Raw genomic sequence first — 25005 nt, forward strand, 5'->3', positions numbered from 1 at the left:
CCCCGGGCGAAGGGCAAGGAGTTTGGGTCCCGGTGTCGCCATGGCGGGATCACACTGGGAATCGGTGGAGCAGTGCTTGGAAAAGCACTTGCCAGCTGCAGACCTGCGGGAGGTGAAACGCATTCTCTATGGCAAGGAGACCAGGTCAGGGACCCATGGGCTGGGAGGCAGGAAAACTTTGGGGAGCGAATGGGAGTCGAGTGTCTGTCTGGAGGCCCTGAGGGACAACTTAGGGTGGTGCTGAAGGGGTCCCAGGGACCAGCGGTGACAGATTCTGAGTTGGCAAGGAGAAGCTATAGTCGGGAGGGTTCATAACCTGGGAGTGACCATTACACACTTCCAGGGTGGCCTAGAATTAGAAAATGTCAGGGTGTTTGCTTGCTTGCTTGCTCGCTTGCTCGCTTGCTTGCTTGCTTGCTTGCTTGTTTTCTTGTCACCAGAGCTTTCTCTGTGGCCACTCAACTTTCCTTGCTTACCTTTAGTGATTAGATCTCTCTGGAGGGCCAGGCCAAATCACACTTATACCTATTCCTGTGACCAGGGGAGTGCTTCAGCAGATCAAATGCATGCTCTGCCAACCTGAGGATCCAGGTTCGCTACTTGGCACTGCACAGGGCCAGCATATCACTCTCTTTTCTTTCATTAAGTGCATCTTTTAAAAACAAAACAAAAAACGTGGTCCGGGAGGTGGCACAGTGGATAAAGCTCTGGACTCTCAAGCATGAGGTCCTGAGTTCAATCCCTGGAAGCACAAGTACCAGAGTGATGTCTGGTTCTCTCTCTCTCCTCCTATCTTTCTCATGAATAAATAAATAAATAAATCTTAAAAACAAAACAAACAAAAACCTCATTCCCATAGCTAGAAACTATAGCTTGAGACATCCTCTTGCTGTGGGGCTTTCTCTGGGAGTCTCAACTCTAAGAGACACCCCCCAATGATGAGTCTATACTGGTGCAGAAGCTTGAATGAGGTGGGTGGGGGTGAGGCTGGGCATATTCTCCTAGGAGAAAAACAAAGCAGAACTCAAGGGCATCAGGGAGAAGTAAAGCTCAAGAGTTTTGGGAAAAGAAGCAGACTTTCCCACATGATTGGCTAGTAGGAGCACATTTTAGAGATCTAAGTAAGGACTACTTTGCAGAGAGACTTTATGTGAACTAACGGGTTATTCAGGGGCAAAGAGGGATTGCAGTGAAATAGAAGTCCATGCTCATTAGCCAATGACCAACAGGCCTTAGCATGGGGTTAGGCTGTTTGTAACTGAGTAACTACCCTGGCCCTTCCTCTTTTTTCCTGCTCCCTTTTCTTGGTTCTGTTCTACTTAGCACTGACCCCCTTCCAAGCTTTACCTCCAAGGTATAACCCTTTGTATTTGTTCATGCCTCACAGTTGGATGGAACTGGACTACAAAGAGGATTGTAAACTGAAGGTAGATAATATCCAGTCTTAGGCCAGGTGGTGCTGTACCTGCTTAAGCACACACATTACTATACATAAGGACCTGGGTTCAAGATCCTGGTCCCTACTTGCAGGGGGAAAGCTTCACAAGTGTTGAAATAGGGCTGCAGGTCTCCCTCCCCCCCCCCTCTCTCTCTCTCTCTCTCTCTATATATATATATATATATCCCTCTCCTCTCAATTTCTGCCTCTATCCAATAGTAAATAAAAAATACTTTAAAAAATTACTAATCTCTAAAAAAAAAAAACCTTTTGCACTTCTACTCATTCCTCACAACCTGATTCAAATGGTTATGAACATCTGGTAGTCCCCTGAGTCCTCAGACTATCTTAGGTGTCTCTTGCTACACTCCAGCAAAACCACCTCTCCAGGTTTTTGGTTTTTTTCCAGAGCACTGCTCAGCTCTGGTTTATGGTGGTGTGGGGGATTGAACCTGAGACTTTGGAGCCTCAGGCATGAAAGTCTGACAATCCAGATATTAAGGGTGACAGAGGAAAACTAACCACCTGTGTAGAGTGTACAAAGGGATGGAGTATAGGTCTCCTTTCTTTTTAAAAAATATTATTTATTTATTCATTTTTATTTTATTTATTTATTCTACTTTTTTTTTTTACTAGAGCACTGCTCAGCTCTGGCTGATGGTAGTTGGGGGATTGAATCTGAGACTTTGAAGCCTCAGGCATGAGAAGCTCTTTGCGTAATCATTATGCTATCTACCCTTACTTGTTATTCACTCATTATTGGATAGAGACAGAGAGAAGTTGAGAGGGGAAGGGAATATAGAGAGGGAGAGAATCAGAGAGACACCTGCAGACCTGCTTCACCACTCATGAAGCTTTCCCCCTGAATGTGAGGACCAGGGGCTCAAACCTGTGTCCTTGCACTCTGTAATGTGTGCTCTTTTTTTAATATTTATTTATTTCCTTTTTGTTACCCTTGTTGTTTTTATTGTTGTTGTAGTTATTATTGCTGTTGATGTCATCATTGGATAGGACAGAGAGAAATGGAGAGAGGAGGGGAAGACAGAGAGGAGGAAAGAAAGATAGACACCTGCAGACCTGCTTTACCGCCTGTGAAGCGACTCCCCTGCAGGTGGAGAACCAGGGGCTCGAACCGGGGTCCTTACGCAGGTCCTTGCGCTTTGCACCATGTGCACTTAACCCACTGTGCTACCACCTGACTCCCCTGTAATGTGTGCTCTTAACCAGGTGTACCACCACCTGGCCCCAGGTCTTTTTTCTTAAAATAAATAAATAAATAAATAAATAAATAAATAAATACAGTATTTGTTTATTATCAGAGCACTACTCAGCTCTGGCTTATCATTGTGCCAGGGATTGAACCTGGGACCTAGGAACCTCAGGCAGGAGTTTTTCTTGGTTTTGTTTTTGTTTTTCCTTCTGGGTTATTGCTGGTGCTTGGTGCCTGCACTACGAATCCATTGCTCCTGGAGGCCATTTTCCCCATTTTGTTGCCCTTGTCGTTACCCTTGCTGTTGTCATTATTATTGTTGTCATTGCTGTTGTTGCTGCTGGATAGGACAGAGAGAAGTCAAGAGAGGAAGGGAGACAGAAAGGGGGAGAGAAAGATAGACACCTGCAGACCTGCTTCACTGCCTGTGAAGGGACCCCCCCCCCACAAGTGGGGAGCTGGAGCTCAAACCAAGATTCTTATGCCGGTCCTTGTGCTTTGCAGCATTTGTGCTTAACCTGCTGCACTACTGCCTGACCCCCAGGCAGAAGTCATTTTGCATAACCATTATGCTATTTCCTTGGACCCCACTCCACCCTACCTTTTTAAAATTTCTTTAAGATCCACATATTTCTTTTTATGAGAGAAAGATGAAGCAGGGTCTTTCCCAAATTTTTCATATATATGGTGGTCCTGGGGGTTGAACCTGGGACCTGGAGCAACAAATCCTACTGTGTGCTAATAGGCTAACCCCACTGTGCTTGCTTGCTTGCTTCTGATTGTTTCCCTCATGGGAGAGACTCAAACAGCTTTAACAGAGCATTGTGGCAGACACCACCCAAGCCCTATTTTCCTTTAACTGGGAAAGGCATCTGGAAACAGAACAGAGTACTGTCATATGTGTAACACACACACACACACACACACACACACACACACCATGAATAGAAAAAAAATCACTGAAAAATCACATAATGTGTTCCCCACCACCACCATCTATTTTTCTTTTGGTGTATTCAAACCTAAGTCAACCATATTTCTAAAAAGGATTCCTTACATCCTAGTCTAAAACTAAACTGTGGTGTGTTTTAAGATTTATTGCTCATACAATGAACCTGAAGACGTCTGGCATATCTGTTCTGCAATGAGTGTGGGGATACTGAGGACCCTTGGCTGACAGAAATACTTCCCCCTTGTCACCAATTCACAATACACTGTATATATTTTTTTCTTTCTTACAGCCCCTTGCAAGAGCCTTAGTGACTTGCCATCGTCACAAAGGTTCATCTCATGGCTTCATAATTACCAGCTTTTCCCACCCACATATTTGTGGAAACACATCAACGTGTTTTTAAAGAAAGTTTCTGTCTGAGATTTCAGCCTAGACACTGAGCTGGGACAGAGAGGGGAGCTCCATTTTCATCTGCCCCCTTCACCCCATTTCCAGTGTTTGCTTTTTCCCCCGTGAGCATGGGTTTCTTTGGTAGCAAAGTCGCAGCTTAATTATTTAAAACACTGATGGTAAAGAGCCATTAGAGGGGGAAAGATGGATTTCCAAAAGACAGAAGTTGCCAGGAGTCAAGAGCTGGGTTCCCTGGGGCAAGGGCTGCCTTGACTTCAGGTCAGAGAGGTATGTGAGGTTGTTATGCCCACCATTTCCCGGAGCTGAGCCTTTTGTGGGTACTGCATCTGTTTGTGGAATGAGGCTTGGGGCAGGACACAGCTTGGCCTGCAGGGTCTTGGCCTAGGACAGTGTTCACAGGGAGCAGGGATGGGGGTCTAGAGGCAACAAAGAAGCAGAGCCTCACTCACTGACATGGTTGATGGTGGTGGAAAGGAGGGCAAAAGCACAGCTGTGGACAGTGAGCACAGAGAGGATGCTGACCAGGAACCAGTTATGGAAGAACCAAGCACTGTCCCTCCTGACATCTTCCTGAGTGGAGTGTCCAGCCCCCTGGCCTAAGGGAAATGGCTGTGAGCCCTAACAAGGGTCTAAGAGGAGGCAGACATCCTCTTCTCCAGTTCCTGTCCTCCACAGAGACCTGTCCTGAGGCAGAGGCCTGCTGAGGGCTGAGGGGCTGGGGGATGTGGGGGTAGCCTCTACCTTAGGGTAGGAGCAGTGACTCTGAGCCAGCCTTTGATGGGAGGCAAGGTGTGGGCACTGCTGCTATTTCTAACCTGCAGAGGAACGGAGCCCTGAATAGTTGAAAAGCAGGCTGATTGTCAGGGGCGGAACCGAACTTAGAGCTGTCAGGGCCTTCACAGGAAAAAGCACCTGGCAGGAGGCGGAGACAGGGGGGCTCGGGCTGACAGGCCTGTGATTTTTGAAAGAAACGTCTTTAAAAAAGTGATTTGAAGTAGGAGAGAAATATTATTATTAGATAATGGCTGTCAGGTTATTTTTTGATGTGTTCTCTTGTGTATTTCATAACCGCCTCGTACTTAGATGGTAAACCCTTCCTGGGTGGAGACCACATCCCCGAGTCCCTGCAGATGCCAACTCTGTCCTGGGTGCACAGCAGGTGTTTACTCTGTGACCAGTGGTCACTCCAGAGCGAGCCATTCATAAATAATTCACTGGTTTTTGTTAATAAACCACAAACCAGGGAGAGCTCTTGGCACTTTGGTCTAGTGACTTGGGGCTCATCCAGCCCACACAGAAGGGGGACATGAAATTGTCTCTCTCACACATACACATTCACACCAATGACAGCAGCCTCGGGGTCACCAGACATTTAAATCCTTAGTGGCAGAGGGACACAAGACTCTCTGCCATGCCCGCCACTCCTGACTCCTCCACTTGGCCACCTCCTGGTTCTCAAAGTCTGTTCTTTCCTGTCACAACCTGTCTGTCCCCCCTATGCTAAGCACTGAGCCCAGTTCACAGACACTCTTAGGAATTCGGCACCTCCACTCCATGCTCAGTGCAGGCCTTTTAATCCCTCAAAAACATCTACCTCTTGACAAGTGGCCTGGATTTTCCCCTGTGCTCCCTAACTGCCAGATGTAACCCTGTCACCTGTCTGGCCACTGTCAAGTGAAGTCCAAACTTATTGGAGTGTCCATTCTTGGCTGGGCTGAGGTCTCCCATGAAATCCCCACAGCCCTAGACAGATCCATTTGCCACCTCCTTCTCCTCCTTCCCCTCTTTTTTCTCCTCCTCCTCCACCTTCAATTTATTTATTTATTTATTTATTTATTATCTAAATTTATCTAATAGCAACATCTAGAAATAGAGATGGAAGGGGGAGATAGAGAGGGAGAGAGACAATTGCAGCACTGCTTTACCACTCACAAAGCTTTCCCACTGTAGGTGGTGACTGGGGGCTCAAATCTGAGTCCTTGTGCACTGTAACATGTGCGCTGAACCAGGTACAACAACACTGGGTCCCTCAATTTATTTATCTGTTTGTTTGTTTGTTATTGTTTGTATATCAGTGAAAGAAAGAGAGTGAACCAGAGCACAGTCTTGGCATTTCCAATTCTGGGACTTGAACTTGGAACCTCATGATTGAGAATCCAACACTTTATCCACTGTGCCACCTCCCAAGCTACCTCCCATCCCATCTGCCTTCTTGCCAATACATCAGCACCTATTCTCCCCCACCCCCTTGTCTTTTTTGCCTCCACAGTTATTGTTGAGGCTCGGTAACTGTGCTACGAATCCATTGAACCTGTGGCCATTTTTTCGATTTTATTGGATAGGACTGAGAGAAGTTGAGAAAGGAGGGGAAGATAGAGAGAGGGACAGAAAGATAGGCACTGCAAACCTGCTTCACCATTTGTGAAGTGACCCCCCCTGCAGGTGGGGAGCTGGGGGCTCCAACTGGAATTCTTGGACTTAGTACTATGTGCGCTTAACCTGGTGCACCACTGCCTGGCCCCTCAGCACTTTTTTTCTGACAGAGAAATGACAATGGGGAGCTGTTAACAGACCTTAAACTGTCTTCTTCCTCTCCCCCTGTCTAGGAAGCTGGATCTGCCCTCCAGGGCCTGCCAAACCGCCTTGGAAGGGGAATTTGAACTGCAGGGGTATGCCTTCGAGGCTGCGGTGGAGCAACTCAGGCACCCTCGGATCGTGCGTGTGGGGCTTGTTCAGAACAGAACACCCCTCCCTGCAGACACCCCAGTGGCCAAACAGGTATAGTCTCTTGTGTTCACAATTCCATATATCCACAAGTGCACAGTGGCTGCTCTCTGTTTTGAGCACCATCCACAGGTCCACAGGCACCTTGAAGCAGTCTCCTGGACCTCTCTGTCCAACCCCCCTCCACACACACACACACACACACACACACACACACACACACACACACACACATATTCTGCTCCTGCATGTCTCTGGTTCTTTCTCTTCTGACTCCTACCTTTCTCTGCCTGCTGCCTCTCAGTCTGTCCTGTATTTCCACCTTCCCCTTCTCTTCTTTTTAATTTTAATGTTTTATTTATTTATTTATTATTGGATAGAGATAGAGAGAAAGTGAGAGGTGTGGGAGAGGTAGAGAGGGAGAGAGACAGAAAGATACCTGCAGACCTGATTCACCACTCGTCAAGCTTTCCCCCTGCAGGTGGGGACCAGGGGCTTGAACCTGGGTCCTGGCTCACTGTAATGTGTGTGCTTAACTAGGTGCACCACCACCTGCCCCCCTTCTTCTCCAATGTTTCCCTGACCGGTCGTGAGTGTGCCCTTGCGACTGGCTCACACTCTCTCCATGGAACTCTGCCTCTTGGCCTCTTGCCACAAGGCCACCTGCCAGAACACACTAGCCAGGACCTGTCCCTGTCCCTGTCCCTGTCCCTGACTTTCTCTGCCTTGATCCAAAGGGCAGGGAGGCACCATGCCCCAGTGGCTGTCAACTGATGGTGCCTGCAGGGCTGTGGGAATATGATAGGCATTTGCTTATAATCTTTCGGGTGATATGCATGTGACAGCATTCTGTATTTCCCTAAAGAAACATGTTGTCACAGGTGCAGGTGACTTGTTGTATACACTCTTCACAGCCTTCATCCAGCTGTTCACATATTCAGGGTGCTCTCTGTGGAGGTCCCCTTGGGTAACAGCTCACTGATGTGTTCATTCTTAGGGAGCCACAAACTCATGCTTTGCACCCCGTCAGCATCCAGAAAATGTCCATGGAGGCCCCAGTGTGCATGGCCCTGGAGAGGGGGGTATTTAAGAGCTGGTCCTCTCTGGCCTTTTTTTTTTTTCCTTCCAGGGTTATCACTGGGGCTCACTGCCAGCACTATGAACTCACTGCTCCCAGAGGCCATTTTTTCCATTTTATTGGATAAGACAGAGAGAAATTGAGAGAGAAGGGGAAGATAGATAGGGAGAAAGAAAGAGACATACCTGCAGCCCTGCTTCACTGCTTGTGAAGTGTTCCCTCTGCAGGTGGGAAGCCAGAGGTTCAAACCCAGACCCTGTGCATGTCCTTGTGCTTTGTACTATATGCACTTAACCAGGTACATCACTGCCTAGCCCCCTCTCTGGCTGTTCATCCTGGATCCTCGGGTTTTCTCTGAGTGTCTCCTGGGAGCCAGGCTCATGTTGAGAACACAGAAAATGGGGGTTCTGGCCTCCCGCCCCCAAGAGGTACATGGGGTCATAGGCATGGCAGGCAATGGGGGGGGGGGGGTAACAGCGCGGTGAGAACAGTGCTGCCATGGAGGTGTTTGCAGGCTGGGGGTGCAGAAGGACCTCAGTGCCTATCCTTGACCTGGACAGTTAATATGTGTGGGATGGGGGGACTGGAGAGGAGGTGGGGAGATAGGTGGCAAGAGGAGAGGAATCCCATTTCCAGTGGTGAAGGCTGAAACAAAGGAGGGTGAGTCATCAGTGATAGGACACAGGACATCCCTACATCTCCCTAAGATAAGTCTGAAAAACACTCACCCCCACCATCATGCACCAGGACATGAGAGAAAGAGAGGGAGAGGGGAAGGGAAGGGGAGGGGGAGGGAGAAGGCGAAGGAGAAAGAGAGAGAGGCTGGGTCATGGAGCACCCAGTTAAGCACACATAGTACTATGAGTAAGGGTATGTGCAAGGACCTGGGTTTGAGTCCCTGCTCCCCACCTGTAGCAGGAAGCTTCATGAGCAGGTCTATGGGTATCTGTCTTTCTCTCTCCCTCTGTCTCCCACTCCTCTCTCAATTTCCCTCTGTCTTATTGAATAGGAAAAAATAATAATAAGGCCACTAGAAACAGTGGATTCATAGTGCCAGAGACTGGAGGCAAAGAGAGAGAGAGGGGGAGAGGGAAAAGGAGAGGGAGAGAGGAAGAGGGAGAGAGTTTGAGAGGCCAGAACACTGGCAGGAATTGAAGCTAGGGCCCCAGCCTCTGAGCCACCCTCCACTGTCCCTATAGAGGCATCTTATCATGCACCCAGCAACCTTTCAGGTCAGGCAGGCAGTGTTCCCCTCACTGGATGAGGCTCCAGGCTCAGTGAGGCTGTACCCAAGTGTGTATGGGTCCTCGGTCTCTGCAAGTCCATTATTTATTACCTGGCTTGGTCCTGATGAGAGCACCAAGTATTAGAACACCCCTACCTGACACATCTTATAGCTTGTTGAGTGGGGATATGGCTCTCCATGAGTGTTGGCATGAGTTCTGCTAGTGGTCTCAACCAATAGAAATCAATCTAGTCTAATTCATTCTTTGTTTTGTTTTTTAATATTTTTTAAGAATTTTATTTATTTATTCATTCATGAGAAAGATAGGAGGAGAGAAAGAACCAGACATCACTCTGGTATATGTGCTTTGAGGGATCAGGACCTCATGGTTGAGAATCCAATGCTTTGTCCACTTTGTCACCTCCCAGACCACATTTGTTAATATTTTATTGGGGGAGGTTATTTACAGAAAATGCAATTATTGAGACATGTAAAATTTCTGTTTTCTGCAAACCACGCTCACCTAATCCATTGTTGTTGTAGTTATTATTATTGGATAGAGACTGAGAGAAATTGAGAAAGGAGGGGAAGGAAAAGAGGGAGAGAGACAGAGAGATAACTGCAGCACTTCTTCACCACTCATGAAGCTTTCCCCTTGCAGGTGGGGACCAGGGGCTTGAACCTGGGTCCTTGTGTACAGTAATGTGTACACTTAAGCAGGTGCGCCACTGACCAGACCCCATCTAATCTATTCTTTTTAAATGTCCAGGTGTCTGCCCTTCACAGCCGCATAGAGGCTATTGCAGAGGTGGCTGCCATGTGTGGAGTTAACATCATCTGCTTCCAGGAAGCGTGGAGTAAGTCTTACAGCCCCCAGCTCTCTCTGCAGCCTTGGGGCAGTAATGTATTACCTCCCTGTCACCAACAGTGTCTGCTACGAGTGGTTTCTTTTTCATCTCTGTTCTTTCCCATTAATAGAAAAGCTCTTTGTCAACACCTGAAACCCTGGGACCCCACTACCTTGTTGTGTCTTGTAATCAGTTCTCCCTCCCCAATTGTTCTGACTCTAGTCACTCTTTCCTCACTCCAGGGCACTTACCACTGCCCTGGTCTGAGGCACCTTTTGTTCTCTCCTCTGCATCTATAATTGCTGCCAGTTGGTCTCCTTATGCCTTCTAATTGGTTCTCTATATCTAAGAAAGATCTCTGTAAATCACAGTTCTTCACTGCAGTCAGTTCCTCATTTCCACCTCTGGGTCTCATCTCTACTAGACTCAGTCCTGAACTTCCTGGTTCCAACCTTTCATCCAGCTCAGTCTCCAGATCTCAATCTAGCACCTACCTTCCCAATTAAAGTTGTTCAGTTGTTATATACTTTAGTACTATGTGAATTTTTTTTCTGGATTTCATGTTTACCAAAATGATAGATTCTTGTGATTTAGAGTTCACAACAGAACTACAAATGAATCCACAAGGTCCATTATCAAAGCAGATCTATCCTCACCAGGGCCAACCACTTTCAATTCTTAGCTGATCTGGTTGGATTTTATTATGAATCCACTACTCCTGGCAGCCATATTTTTTCCATTTTATTGACTAGGACAGAGATAAATTGAGAGGGGAGGAGGGAGGTAGGGAGAGAGAAAGATAGGCACCTGCAGACCTGCTTCACTGCTTATGAAGCGTTCCCTTTGCAGGTGGGGAGTGTGGGCTTGAACTTGGATCTTTGCATGGATCCTTGCACTTCTTACTATGTATGCTTCACTGGATGTGCCACCTCCCAGCCCCTTCACTTTCTTATCATTGTCTGTTAACTTCCATCAAAGGAAGATAGTCCTTTCTCTCCTTCTGCCCCCTCTGGACATACACCTTTCCTATTCCATGCTCCATCTAATATCTGCCCAGCCATTTGGTAGAAGGTGACAGATTTATGTGATCTGAAGAGAAACCAGAGTATTGCCATTTGGTAAACACAGATTTCTTCATGAATAGATGTCAGGTTTTTTCTGGAGTTTGTTTGGTTTTCTCTCTACTGACCACAAATTCTACCCAAACCTTCTTTAAGTCTCCTAAGTCTCCTGGTGAGGCTTATACAACATGAAGCAATCTGTCCATTCCATTTCCTGAAAGCCATGTGTCTCAGAGTCTTCTGCATTCCTGGTGTGAATTAGCTGCCTCTGTCATCCTAGGGATTCCCTTTACCTTGCTTTTGAAATTCTTTCTATCCCATCTTTCTTTTTTCTTGGTCAACTCCTTTATTTTGGCTAGATAGATAATATATAAGAGGATATAGAAGGTAAAGTTTTTGAGACCTTGCATACTTGAAGATACATTTATCCTGTGACTCTTTTAGTAGTCTGGTTAGTTGTAGAAATCTTGGTTAGAAATGTTTTTCTTCAGAGGGGTGACTGTGTAGCTCCATTGTCTTCTGGTTCCAGATGTTACTGATGTTCTCTGATTCTTTTACTTTTCATAACAGTGTGTGCTTAACCCCCAGTTTTTGACACTCTACTTGGTGTCCCTAAGGTCTGGACCCTCTATTTAACTCTCTTTGAAAAAGCAGCCACCAGCCTCCTGTTAGAGTGGGAAAGGTATAGCCCAGCCCATGCGGTGGAGGAGGCTCTGGGCTTCTAGCTGATTCTTAAACAGACCTTTCACCCATTCTTCTTGTCCTCTCTCCCTGCTTACCCACCTTCAGAGCCCAGCAGTGCCCTGGCTCCTGAGCTTCTAAGGGGTCTGTGGGAGTGAGTGGGGTACTTCCTGGCTTTGTCCATTGCATGGGAACTCAATTTTCTAAGATATTTATGCAATCTCTGCTTTCCAGTGTACCATGTTTTCTTGCTATTTCAGAGCCCCAGTACCTTTGTACAAAAGTTCTTCTACTGCCTATAATGGTAGGGGTTTTAGGAAAGAACAAAGATATATCTGTGGTCTGCTACCTGTACCCAGAAACTCATCCCATGTTTCACATTTCTCTTTACTTAATGACCATTATTTCTCAGTTCTCCAAGCATTAGGAGAGGCTCAGATGCCCCCAAGAGTAAAGGGAAATCTACATGTACTTACACTTGTTTCTGTAACACCTGACTGATTTTTTTTTTAACCAGAGCATTAATCAGCTCTGGTTTATAGTGGTGTGGGGATTGAACCTGGGACTTTGGAGGCTCAAGGAGGAGAATTTCTTTGCATAACCATTATGCTATAATACCTGATTCATCTGTATCCTCCATTAGAATGTAAGCTCCATGAGGTTAGTGACTGAGTAGTGGGGCTTTTTTTTCATCCCATTCCCCATCACTTTATTTTTTACATTAAAAAATCCAATTATGGTAAATATATATGACATAGTATTTCTGACCTTTATTGCTGATAAGTATACAAGTCAGCGGTGTTGTGTACATTTACAAAGTTGTGGGGCCAGGCAGTGTCGCACCTGGTTAAGCGCCCACAGTAAAGTATACAAGAACCCAGGTTCAAGCCCCTGGGCCCCACTTGCAGGGAGAAAGCTTCATGAGTGCTGAAACAGGGCTGCAGGTGTCTCTCCGTTTCTTTCCTTCTCTGTCTCCCCCCTCTCAATTTCTCTCTGTCTCTACCCAATAAAATAAATAAATAAATAACAAAATTGTGTAATCATCACACTACCAATACTCAAAACTGTTTCATCACCTCCAACAAAAACTCTGTAGCCACTTAGCCATAACTCCCCCTAACCTCCATCGCCCCAGATGATCCCTATTCTCCTATGAATTGATCTATTCTGGGTATATACAGAAGTGGAGTAAGATAGCATTGGCCCTGTGGTGTCTGACTTCTTTCACTTAATAAGTTTTTAAGGTCCATCCCTGTTGCTGCATGTGTCCAAATCCCATCCCTCATATGGTGTCTACTGTTCCTTCATTCCATTTCTATCTTTAGTGGCAAGGACAGTCCTTTGTATAAAGACACTGAAAAGTATTTACTGGTGGTTTGGTCAATTTATTTCCTATGTTGAATCTGGAAACTCTTCATTCATCCAGCCCTTGTAGATTCTCACCTCTGGGGAACCCAGAGAACTTCTCTGTGCAGAGTTGAGCAATCTGTCCTACTGATATTACAACCACACGGGATTATAATTCAGCTCCTGGATTATAACTCCCTCCCTCTTTCACCACTCTCACCTCTCACCCCCACTTTTAGATTGGCAGCTCTGAGTCTGTAGACACATGAAGACTCTATCTAATACATGTGAGAATCCCTTTCCCCTTTTAACTTGAAAACTGAGGTTGGGACTTTGCAGCTTGCCTCCCCCAGCCTCCATTCCAAATCCTTCTTTTGAAGATTGGTTTACATTAGAGCAGTTGTGTAAACAGGAAGAGGAGTCATTAAAATGGAAATGGAGAAATCTGGAATGCTTAGCAACCTGAAATGATATCAGCATGGAGGGTTTTATTCTCCTGGGACATTTGAGTCTTTCTTAATGCTCTGAAAGCTGAGAATGAATGGTCATTAAGGGACATTTTTGTTATCAACAATTTTTTTGTTGTTATTTCCTTAAAATAGTTCATCTCTCTCTGCAGAGAGATCCTGGGGATTCTTGCACCCAGGCTCTTAAGACTGTGACTGGAAGAGCCTGCTCCCACTTGGCTTGTACACCGATACCCTGGGTATGCATGATGGTAACAGTGCCACTTGGTGGTCTCCTTGCACCAGAACCACCTTAGAACCAGGCCTCTGTGGTGGGAAAGAATTGTGAGGGTAGATCTCTTCCTTTCTTTCTTTTTCTTTAATGAGGATTAATGGTTTACAGTCAACAGTAAAATACAGTAGTTTATACATGTGTAACATTTCTCAGTTTTCCACATAACAGTGCAACACCCCCCCCAGGTCCTCCTATGCCGTCATGTTCCAGGACCTGAACCCTCACCCTTCACCCCAGTCTTTTACTTTGGTTCAATACACCAAACCCAATCCAAGTTCTGCTCTGTGTTTTCTTATTTTTCAGCTTCTTTTTTTAAAATTAGTGATTTAATAATGATTGGCAACATTCTGGGATAAAAGGGGTACAATTCCATGTAATTCCCACCACCAGAGCACCATATCCCATCCCTTCCATTGGGAGGTTCACTATTCTTTATACCCCTGAGAGTATGGACCAAAGATCTCTATAGGGTGCAGAAGGTGGGAGGTCTGGCTTCTCTAATTGCTTATGCACTGGACATGGGCATTGTCAGGTGGATCCATACCCCCAGCCTGTTTCTGCATTTCCCTAGTGGGGTAGGGTTCTGGGGAGGTGGAGTTCCAGGACATATAGGTAAAGTTGTCTGCCTGGGGAAGTCAGGTTGGTGTCATGGTAGTAGTTTTCAACTTTTCTCTACCAGTGAGATCATCCCATAGCCATCCTCTTTCTGACTTATATCACTTAATATGACTCCTTCAAGTGAGGTAGCTATTCCTTCTTTGTTAGACAAGAGGAGGCATGGCTATTTCTCAAAGGGATCAGGGGATAAGATTCCTATTATCAGGCTTGGCATTGTGCCAGGCATATTGCCAGTATTTGAAAAAGACCAGCTGCAGTTATTACACACACACACACACACACACACACATCATGCCTCAACCAGCTAGAGCACTGCCCATCATATCACACAGCTTTAGCAGGTGCTTTCCACAGGTTAGTTCAGAATCAGTGGGAAAAAATAGCAAGCTTCTGGAAACTTCCCTTTGGCTAATCCTCCAGAAAGAAATAGACTTAAATTACTGAACAAAGATTTAAAGAAGATACAGACTTGAGGTTGATGCGATCACATAATGGTTATGTAAAATGACCTTCATGCCTGAGACACCAAAGATCCCAGGTTCAATCTCCAGCACCACCATAAGCCAGAGGTAAGTAGTATTTGGTGGGGGTTGGGGGGGGGAGTAGATACAGAATTGATTCCAACTAAGAATCGAGTGTTCCAAATAAGAAAGAAAGATACAACTGCATGTTTTGCAGTTGGAAACAGTCAACGGGGGGAAATGAGGTCAGTTAGAAGACAAATCTAGAGAGAGTTGGGCAGTAGCGCAGTGGGTTAAGAGCAGGTGGTGCAAAGTGCAAGGACCGGCCTAAGGATCCTGGTTCGAGCCCCTGGCTCCCCACCTGCAGGGGAGTCACTTCATAGGTAGTGAAGCAGGTCTGCAGGTGTCTATCTTTCTCTCCCCCTCTCTGTCTTCCCCTCCTCTCTCCATTTCTCTCTGTCCTATCCAACAACAACAGCTATAACAATAACAACCACAGCAAGGGCAACAAGGGCAACAAAATGGGAGAAATGGCCTCCAGGAGCAGTGGATCTGTAGTGCTGGCACCGAGCCCCAGTGATAACCCTGGAGGTAAAAAAAAAAAAAAAAAAAAAAGAAAGAAAGAAAGAAAGAGAGAGAACTGCTTCACTGCTTGTGAAGTGTCCCCCCTGCAGGTGGGGACCCAGGGTTTGAACCTGGGTCCTTGTGCATCTTGACATGAGTACCTTACCAGATGTGCTATTGCCTGTACCCTCCCCCTTTTAATGCTCTTTAAACTGTTGATGTAGTAGCCCAGGATATTGAAATTCAATATTAAAATATTGAAATTCAATATTAAAATATTGAAGCTAAGAGCATGAGATTGCAAGTTTGATCCTGCTTCCCCTCTGCTAGTGGGGACTTGGGGCTTGAACCCAATGTGTGCTCTCTTCTAGCTGCCCACGAAGTTTTCAAACTTTGTATGGTATCATTAATTGAATCACTTTTCTTAGTTCCCCAGAAATCTCCCTGGACCTGGTAAAAGGAGGGTTTCCATGGCAATATGTCAAGGGTCCCAATCCTATCCTCAGTCACCCTTTGATACTTTCACAGGAGAGTCTTGGCTGTGTTCTTGCCTGCCTACAGACTGGTCAGCACATAGGGGGTTGAACAACTGGGAGTAATTTTGAGCTGTGCCTCTTGCAAAAAAAAAAATTAAATCATGATTTTCATTGTAATAAAATCTTCACAACACAGACTTTACATTTCAGTCATATGGAGTTTGTGATTCTATAGCACTAAGTGCACTCACATTGTTTCAGACCCATTGCCACTGTCCAGTTTCAGCATTTCTTCATCTCCCCAGGTGGAAACTCTGTGTCCATTAGACAGCTTTCCATTCCCCTTCCCACCTCCGGGGACTACCAGCTCACCTTCTGTCTTTATGAATTTCACTGCATTTGGTCCTGCCTCTGAGTGGACTATATTTTCTTGTTTAGCAGAATGTCCTTAATGTTTACCCACATTGTAAACATATACATATTTTATATACTGGTAAATAAATTAAGATTAATTAATTAAGATAAGAAAAACTATATTTATTTATTGGATAGAGACAGCCAGAAACCGAGAGGGAAGGGGTAGATAGGAAGAGAGAGACAGAGAGACACCTGCAGCCCTGCTTCACCATTTGCAAAGTTTCCCCCCTGCAGGTGGGAACTGGGAGCTCAAACCCAGGTCCTTGTGCACTGTAACATGTAAGCTCAACCAGGTGCACCACCACTCAGTCCCTCCAATAAATGAATAAAGATAATTTTTTTTAAAAGAAAGGAAAGAAGGAAGGAAGGTAGATAGGATAGATAGACAGACAAACAGACAGATATTTAGTGCAGTCCTTCATTGTGCCATGAAGCCCAGAAGCTTCCAGTCTATGTGTCAGCCCCCAGGGACATGCTCAGAAGCCGGTCATAAGTGCTTGGAGAAGGGCAAACGCTAGAAGAAGAAAAGAAGTGCTTGGAGATGGGTTGTCTGTGGAGACCCTCCACTGTCAGCCATGAGCACTAGCTCTGATTCTGACCTTTCTCTTGTTCACAGCTATGCCCTTTGCTTTCTGTACAAGAGAGAAGCTTCCATGGACGGAGTTTGCTGAGTCAGCAGATGACGGCCCCACCACCAGATTCTGTCAGAAGGTAAGACATTAACTGCTCCTCTGGCAGGTCGCCAGGGACAGTCACAGCTGCCTGATATGACCCTTCACCGGGGAAAATGCACCCATTTGGTGCTTGTTTTGCCAGATAAGAAAAGATAGCACTATTTACGGCCCCTTTTTTTTATTAGTGATTTAATAATGATTGACAAGATTGTGGGATAAAAGGGATACAATTCCACACAAATCCCACCACCAGAGTTCCATATCCCACCCCCTCCATTGGAAGCTTCCCTATTCTTTATCCCTCTGGGAGTATGGACCATTATGGGGCGCAGAAGGTGGGAGGTCTGTCTTCTGTAATTGCTTCTTTGCTGTTCATGCAACCTGTTTCTATCTTTCCCTAGTGGGGTAGGGTTCTGGAGAAGTGAGGTTCCAGGACACATTGGTGAGGTCATCTGCCTAGGGAAGTCAGGTTGGCATCATGGTAGTATCTGCAACTTTGCCGAAAAGCATTAAGATATAAAGCAGGACAAATTGTTTAATAATCAAGATCCTAAAGGTAAGGATATAGCAGGTGAGATTTGGGGTTTCCATTTTGGAAAAAGCTACTAGGTGTATTTTAGGTATATTCCAAGGGGCCTATGACTTCAGTAATTTTGGCCTGAGCCCAACAGCTAACATGCAGGTGGGCTAAAGGTATTGTCTGGGAGATGATGTCAGAGTTGGAAATAGGACTAGAAAGCTGGATCAGAGCAGAGAGTAGCTCCCAAATATGGGGAAATTAGATAAATACTGTTAACTATAAACCTCATCGATCTGGCCTCGGGCCCATGTTTCTACCCTTGGTTGTTGGTTTTTTTTTTTTTTAATATTTATTCATTTCCTTTTGTTGCCCCTGTTGTTTTGTTGTTGTAGTTATTATTGCTGTTGTTATTGATATTGTCGTTGTTGGATAGGACAGAGAGAAATGGAGAGAGGAGGGGAAGATACAGAGGGGGAGTGAAAGATAGACACCTGAAGACTGGTTTCACCACTTGTGAAGCAACTCCCCTGCAGGTGGGGAGCCGGGGGCTCGAACTGGGAACCTTATGCCAGTCTTTGCGCTTTGTGCCACGTGCACTTAACCCACTGTGCTACCGCCTGACTCCCAACTACCCTTGTTTTAAATATACTTTCATGTTAACTCATAATTTCAGTCTTGAGGCCCTTAGTGGCTTGTTCAGGTAAGAGAATCGCAGCCTGGGGTGGGGTAGCTTGGGGGTGACTCCCCAAGAAGTTTCTGCACCCAGTGAGTATCAGAGCTAGGACTCTAGAGCTAGGAGAGGGGTGAGGCAGGGTCCTTGTCCACAGCCCTGCCTTCTTTGCTTAGTTATGTAAACTTCACTTCACGGTCTGTCTCATCAATGCCGAAAAGGGAGTTCATTCTTCTGCACCAAAACCTCCTAATGCATGTTGTGCGATTCCATTTGTATGAAGTGTCCGGGACAGACAGATGCATAGAGGCAGAGAGCTGATTAGTGTTGCCAGGGGCTGGGAGTATGATGGTGAGGAGGAACTGCTAATGGGTTCTAGGTTTCCACTTGGGATGATTAAAATGTGTTAAAATTAGATGGTGGTCACAGTTGCACGACTCAGTGAATGTACTGGGAAAAAAAAAAACACCGCCTGGCACACTTCAAAATGGACTTTATGCTCTGTGAGTTACATCTCAATAAAGCTGTGATCAATAAAACTGTAATGTTGGGAGTTGAGCAGTAGCGCCACGGGTTAAGTGCACATGGAGCGAAGTGCAAAGACCGGCGTAAGAATCCCGGTTCGAGCCCCCGCCTCCCCACCTGCAGGGGGGTTGCTTCACAGGCGGTGAAGCAGGTCTGCAGGTGTCTATCTTTCTCTCCCCCTCTCTGTCTCCCCTTCCTCTCTCCATTTCTCTCTGTCCTATCCAAGAACAATGACAACAACAATAATAATACAACAACAGCAATGATAAACAACAAGGGCAACAAAAGGGAAAAAATGGCCTCCAGGAGCAGTGGATTCATAGTGCAGGCACCGAACACCAGCAATAACCCTGGAGGCAAAGAAAAAAAACGTAATGTTCAGCAGAGATTATGAAGAGGAACTTTCCACCTCTAACAAAAGAATGTATATCATTTCTCCCTGTCCCATTGCAGACTTTATACACATATTTAGGGTTTTTCTGAGTATGCACAGGTGATGGAGGGTGTACCAGTACTGAGCTGTGAGTCTAAACAGCAGTGTCTTCAGGCTTTAGGGAAAAAACTTTCTCAACCATCAGGTTGCTGATTCTATGTCATGGGGGGAAAGAGGAAAGGGACTGGGTAGGAGGTGAGTACAGATGACATATCTGAGACAGGGCTGGAAGAGGAAAAAGAGAAAACGGGGAGGAATCGTGACAGGGGACATCTATGTTTTGTTTTTGTTTTTGTTTTTGCCTCCAGGGTTATTTTATCACTGGGGCTTGGTGTCAGCACTACAAATCCACTGCTCCTTGGTGGCCATTTTTTTCCATTTTATTGGACAGGATAGAAAGAAAATGAGAGAGGGGAAAAAGATAGAGAGAGGGACAGAGAGAAAGAAAGACACATGCAGCCCTGCTTCATGTCTTATGAACTGTGTCCCTCCCTCTACCTCCCTCCCCCCACAGGTGGAGAGCCAGGGTCTTGAACTCAGATCCTTGCTCAGGTTCTTGCACTTAATACTATGTGCACTTAACAGGGTGCACCAACGTCTGGCCCCAGGGGCATCTGTTTGCATTGAGACAGACAGAGTCCCCTTCTCAGGGCTCGTAGCAACACTGACACCTTCCACAACAGTGAATCTTCCCCTTTCTCCTTTTATAAGTGGAAGTTGTGATGGGCTAGTTAGAGTGTGGGAAAAATGACTTCCCTAGATGTGCATGTCCTCTTGGTCATCAAGTCTGTGTGCAACAAAAGGAGTTTGATGCCAGAGAGGTGATGTGTGTGTGTGTGTGTGTGTGTGTGTGTGTGTGTGTGTGCGTTTGTGTATGAATAGATAGATAAATGAGAAATATGATTGCTTTTTATTGTAATAAAACACACACAACAACAGCAGCAGTAACAATCACAATTATAACAAAATATATTATCCTGTGTTTGGGAAAGAGGTAACATAGTATTAGAATTCAGAATTTGTATGTGTGGGGTTCATAGTTTGATCCCTTACTGTCCTGGACTCACTCTCTCTCTCTCTGTCTCTCTCTCTTTCAGTAAATAAATGCACTTATATCTCTGTCATTTTAACTGTAGGTAGAATTCAGTAGTGTTAAGAATCCTCACCCTGATGTGAACAAGATCTCCAGAAGTTCTTCATCTTTTCAGTTGGAAACTTTATACACATTTAACAAGCACCCTCTACCCCCAGCCACTGGTAACCCAAGTTCTACTTTCTGTTTCAGTGGATTTAGCTACTTCAGATAATCTCACCTAAGAGACTTATACAGTGTTTATCTTCTTGTAACCAGCTTGTTTCACCACATATAATGTCCTCAAGATTAATCTATATCATGGATGACATCATGCCATCCCTGTGACAGGATTTTCTTCCTTTTTTAAGGCGAGTATGTCACTGTAGGGATGTGATGCTTTTCATGTTTCCCTTCACTCTTCAGCGGCTATTTAGGTTGCATCCATCTTTTGGCTGTTGTGATTAAAGCTATTGTGAATGTGGGTGTATGAAGATCTTTTCTAGACACTGTGTTTCAGCTCTTTTGAACATATCTATACCCTAAAGGACAATTGGATCAGAAGGTAGTTGTATTTTTAATTTGGGGGGGACCATCATATGCTTTTGGCAGTAGACGTGTCACTTTACATTCCTAACAATAGTGCTCAAGCACACTTCAAACTTTTTTATTATCTCTATTTATTGGATAGAGACAGCCAGAAATTGAGATGGAAGGGGAAGATATAGAGAGACAAAGGACAGAGAGACACATGCAGCCCTGTTTTACCACTTGTGAAGCTTTCCCCCTGCAGGTGGAGACCAGAGGCTTGGACTTGGGTCCTTGTACACTCAATCAGGTGTGCCAACACACTGCCCCTTAACAGTTATTATTCTTATCTTGCCAAGCTTGAACACCAATTCAGCACAGGCAGTAAGTCTCCCAAAGAAAGTCTATTCTTCATTTGAAAGAGGGGGGACAGGTGGTAGTGTACCTGGTTGAGTGCACGTTAGAATGTGAAAGGACCTGGGTTAAAGCCCCCAATCCCCGCCTGCAGGGGAAAGCTTTGCGAGTGGTGAAGTAGAGCTGCAGGTGTCTCTCTTTTTCCTTCTCTATCTTCCCCTTACCTCTCAATTTCTGGCTATCTTTATCCAATAAATAAAGATAATTTAAAAAGAACATTTTAAAAAACTATGACATTTAATTTAAAGGAAGTCTCTCAGCTACCCCTTTTTTTTTCTTCCCAGTTGGCAAAGAAACATGACATGGTGGTGGTATCTCCCATTCTGGAACGAGATGGAGAGCACGGGGATATCCTATGGAACACCGCTGTGGTGGTCTCCAATTCGGGGGCTGTCCTGGGGAAGACTAGGAAAAACCACATCCCCAGAGTGGGGGACTTCAACGAGGTAAGACCAACACGGCACAGCTCTCAGGGGACCTTCTGGAAGAGGGTGGTGTCAGGCCCTATCACAACATGGTCTCAGTGATGGAGCAGAGTGGTGGTGGGGAACCTCCAGACATTGTCCTGTGTGCAGGTGGGACTCCCAGGTGAGTTCTTTTTTTTTTTTTTTTTTTTTGGGAAAATTTTATTTTTGTTTTTCCTCCAGCGTTATCTCTGGGGGTTGGTGCTGGCATTATATATCCATTGCTCTGGGAAGTCATTTTTTTCCATTTTATTAGGACAAAGAAATGGAGAGAGAAGGGGGTGATAGAGAGGGAGAAAGACAAATATCTGCAGCTTCACTGCTTCACCGCTTGTGAAGTGTCCCTGCTGCAGGTGAGGAGCTGGGGTTTCAAACCTGGATCCTTGCTCAGGTCCTTGAACTGAGTACTATGTGTGCTTAACCAGGTGTGCCATCGCCTGGCCCCAGAAAATGTAATTTGAAGTAGTGTATATATGGAATCCAGAAAAAACTGTGGGCACACATGAAATAATTTTTGTCACCCCTCTCTGCCCAAGAATCTGAGCTCCTTGCCTGACAGCCTAATATTTGTGGGGCTGTTAGGAGGTGAGGTTGGGGATCCTTCCCTGTGGCTCAGGGCTCATCAGCCAGGTACCCCTGCTGGGTGCAGGGCACTATGCCTGCAGGTGTGCTAGGTGTGTTACTTGGGGCTTCACACTCAGCACATCAGGGGAGCTGCTTTGATTGGGTGCTGTCAGTTGTGGTGAGGTAGGGTAGAGGGAGTGGGTGCTGGAAGGAAGGAAGTGAACTCCACCTAATACCCGAGATATGAAATCTGAACTCGACCAGCTGTAAACAGAGGCGTCCAGGATGTGCTGCCCTGTGTCCTCCACCTTGCTGCCTGATGGCTCCCCTCCCAGCACTCTCAGGCCGGCCAGGCGAGCTGGAAGGGATCAGCAGAGCCAGCTGAGGTTCCAGGGGAGGAGGGAGGACCCGGTGTTTCTCAGTAACAGTGGGAGGTGGGGGCAGGAAGACTCTCACCTGTTTACCCTGGGATTAATCTTTAGCTCTCACAGATAGTGAAGGGCTTGTCTCCATGCACCAGGATGTGCTCTGCTGCCCACCACATACACACCCTGGGTTCAGCCTGACCCTTCCCTGAAATGCTAGGGAGCAAATCTATTTGGTACCCAGACTGCTCCTCTACCTTTCTTTACCACCACCCCTGAGAATGTCTGAGAGTCAGCACCCCCAAGGAGACAGGCAGAGAGGCCAGGGGGCAGAGCTGTGATCCTCCCACCTGTCCAACCCAGGTGGCTTAAGCCCTGGCTGCCCAGAGAGCCTAGTGAAAAACAACACTCTCAGATTTGATTTCCCATCTTAGATTCCAGGCCCCTTCAGCTTGAAGTGTTTTTTGTTTGTTTTTGTTTTTTTTGACTCCAAGGTCTTTGCTAGGGTTTGGTGCCAGCACTATGAATCCACTGCTTCTGGTGGCCATTGGTCCCATTTTACTGGAGAGGACAGAAAAATTGAGAGGGGATGGGGCGATAGAGAGGGAGAGAGAAAAAGAGACACCTGCAGACCTGCTTTGCCTCTTGAAGCATCTCCCCCTGCAAGTGGGAAGCTGAGAGACTCAAACTTGGGTCCTTGTGCTTAGTACTATGTGTGCTTAACTGGGTGCACCACCACCCATCCCCTCCCCACCTCCTTCTTTTTGAGAAAGTAGGAGGGGGCCGGGTGATGGTGCACCTGGTTGAGCACACATGTTATAATGCACAAGGACCCGGTTCAAGTCCCCCAGTTCCCACCTGCAGGGGGAAAGCTTTGCAAGTGGTGAAGGAGGACTGCAGATGTCTCTCTGTCTCTCTCCCTCTCTCTGTCTCTCCCCTTTCCTCTTGGTTTCTGACTGTATCTATTCAATAAAGATAACTTAAAAAGAGATAAAGTAGGAGGAGAGAAAGAAAAGAACTAGACACCACTCTGGTACATGTACTGCCAGGAATTGAACTCAGGACCTCCTATGTGAGAGTCTAATGCTTTATCCACTGAACCACCTCCTGGATCACCAGCTTGAAGTCTTCATAGAGGCATGTTGTTGGAGAGGACACTCACCAGCTGTTGTTAGCATCAACCAAACCTCCATCTTGGGTCATGCCCTGGTTGAAGTCTGGCCAAAATGTATACTATGGGCAGTTGCTTTTGGGAATTTTTTGATCTGTCAAAAAAGAAATAGTGGGGAAATGTTTAAGCCACAATGATTTTCCCTTGATCTGCCTTGTTAACATGTCTGAATTTTTTAGGGTTGCTTTGATTTCTTTCTTTTTAATGTATTGAAATTTTAGAACTTAGAGGCACATCAAAAAGTGTGACTTAGAGCCCATCGTTTCTGTCCCGTATTAGGCAAGGGGATTCTCACAATTCAGAGGCTTCACCCCAGGGCCCTGTGTTTTACAGTCCACTTACTACATGGAGGGGAACCTGGGCCACCCGGTGTTTCAGACTCAGTTTGGGAGGATTGCTGTGAACATCTGCTACGGACGGCACCACCCTCTCAACTGGCTCATGTACAGCCTCAACGGGGCTGAGATCATCTTCAACCCTTCGGCCACCATTGGAGTGCTCAGGTCAGCCATCAGGGAGGGCTAACTTTTGAGGCCTCAGGAGGTGGTGCACCATGTTAAGCTCACATAGTACAAATAGTTCAAGCCCCCGGCTCTCCACCTGCAGGGGGATTCTCTTCACAAGCAATGAAACAGGTCTGCAGGTGTCTTTCTTTCCCCTCCACCCCCTTCTCTCTCAACTTCTCTTTGTCCTATTCAATAAAAAGGGGGGAAAATGGCCACCAGGAGCAGTGAATTTGTAGTGCAAGCACCAAGCCCCAGCAATAACCACAGAGGCAAAATAATAATAATAATCTTTAATAATAATGTAAAATCCTAACTTTTGCCACAATTCTGAATTTAAGGGGCGAGGTGGTGGCATATCTGGTTGAGCTCACATTACCATACACAAGGACCTGGGTTCGAGCCCCCAGTCCCCACCTGCAGGGGGAAAGCCTTGCTAGTGGTAAAACAGGAACAGAGCTACAGGTGTCTCTGTCTCTCTCCTTCCCTCTCTCTCTCCCACTCCCCTCTCAATTTCTTGCTGTCTCCAATAAATAAAGATAATAAAAATTTAAATATATATACATGAACACAAAAGTATGAGGGGATAACAACCATCTATAACATCCCACCTCAATTGTCAGGATACAAAAAAAAAAAAAAACTCTCCTTGTAAAGTGACCAGAACATCAGCAGGGTACCTGACACACATCAGCCCCCTTCCTGTCACAGCTGCAGCACTCCTGGGGGTTGGGGGAGGGCACCGTGGATGCAAAGCCTCAGGTCTACAGAATTGGGGGAGGGGCATGGAGGATAGAAATCCTGGCAAAAGAAGGAGCCACTGAGGGAAGCTCAAAGTTGAGACGATCCT

General features: G+C 46.0%; 1 protein-coding gene across 1 annotated transcript in view; it reads left to right on the forward strand.

The window, feature by feature from the left end:
* The window catches only part of UPB1 (beta-ureidopropionase 1), a 39455-nt gene continuing 14450 nt past the window's right edge, over positions 1 to 25005 (forward strand). The window contains exons 1-6 of the mRNA XM_007533793.3: positions 1 to 144; positions 6618 to 6789; positions 9808 to 9895; positions 16869 to 16963; positions 21373 to 21534; positions 23986 to 24155. Of these exons, the coding sequence (XP_007533855.2) occupies positions 41 to 144; positions 6618 to 6789; positions 9808 to 9895; positions 16869 to 16963; positions 21373 to 21534; positions 23986 to 24155 (791 nt within the window). The 5' untranslated portion in view covers positions 1 to 40. The remainder of the gene's footprint in view (positions 145 to 6617; positions 6790 to 9807; positions 9896 to 16868; positions 16964 to 21372; positions 21535 to 23985; positions 24156 to 25005) is intronic.

Source organism: Erinaceus europaeus, chromosome 1 (genome assembly GCF_950295315.1).
Source record: "Erinaceus europaeus chromosome 1, mEriEur2.1, whole genome shotgun sequence".
Taxonomy (NCBI): domain Eukaryota; kingdom Metazoa; phylum Chordata; class Mammalia; order Eulipotyphla; family Erinaceidae; genus Erinaceus; species Erinaceus europaeus.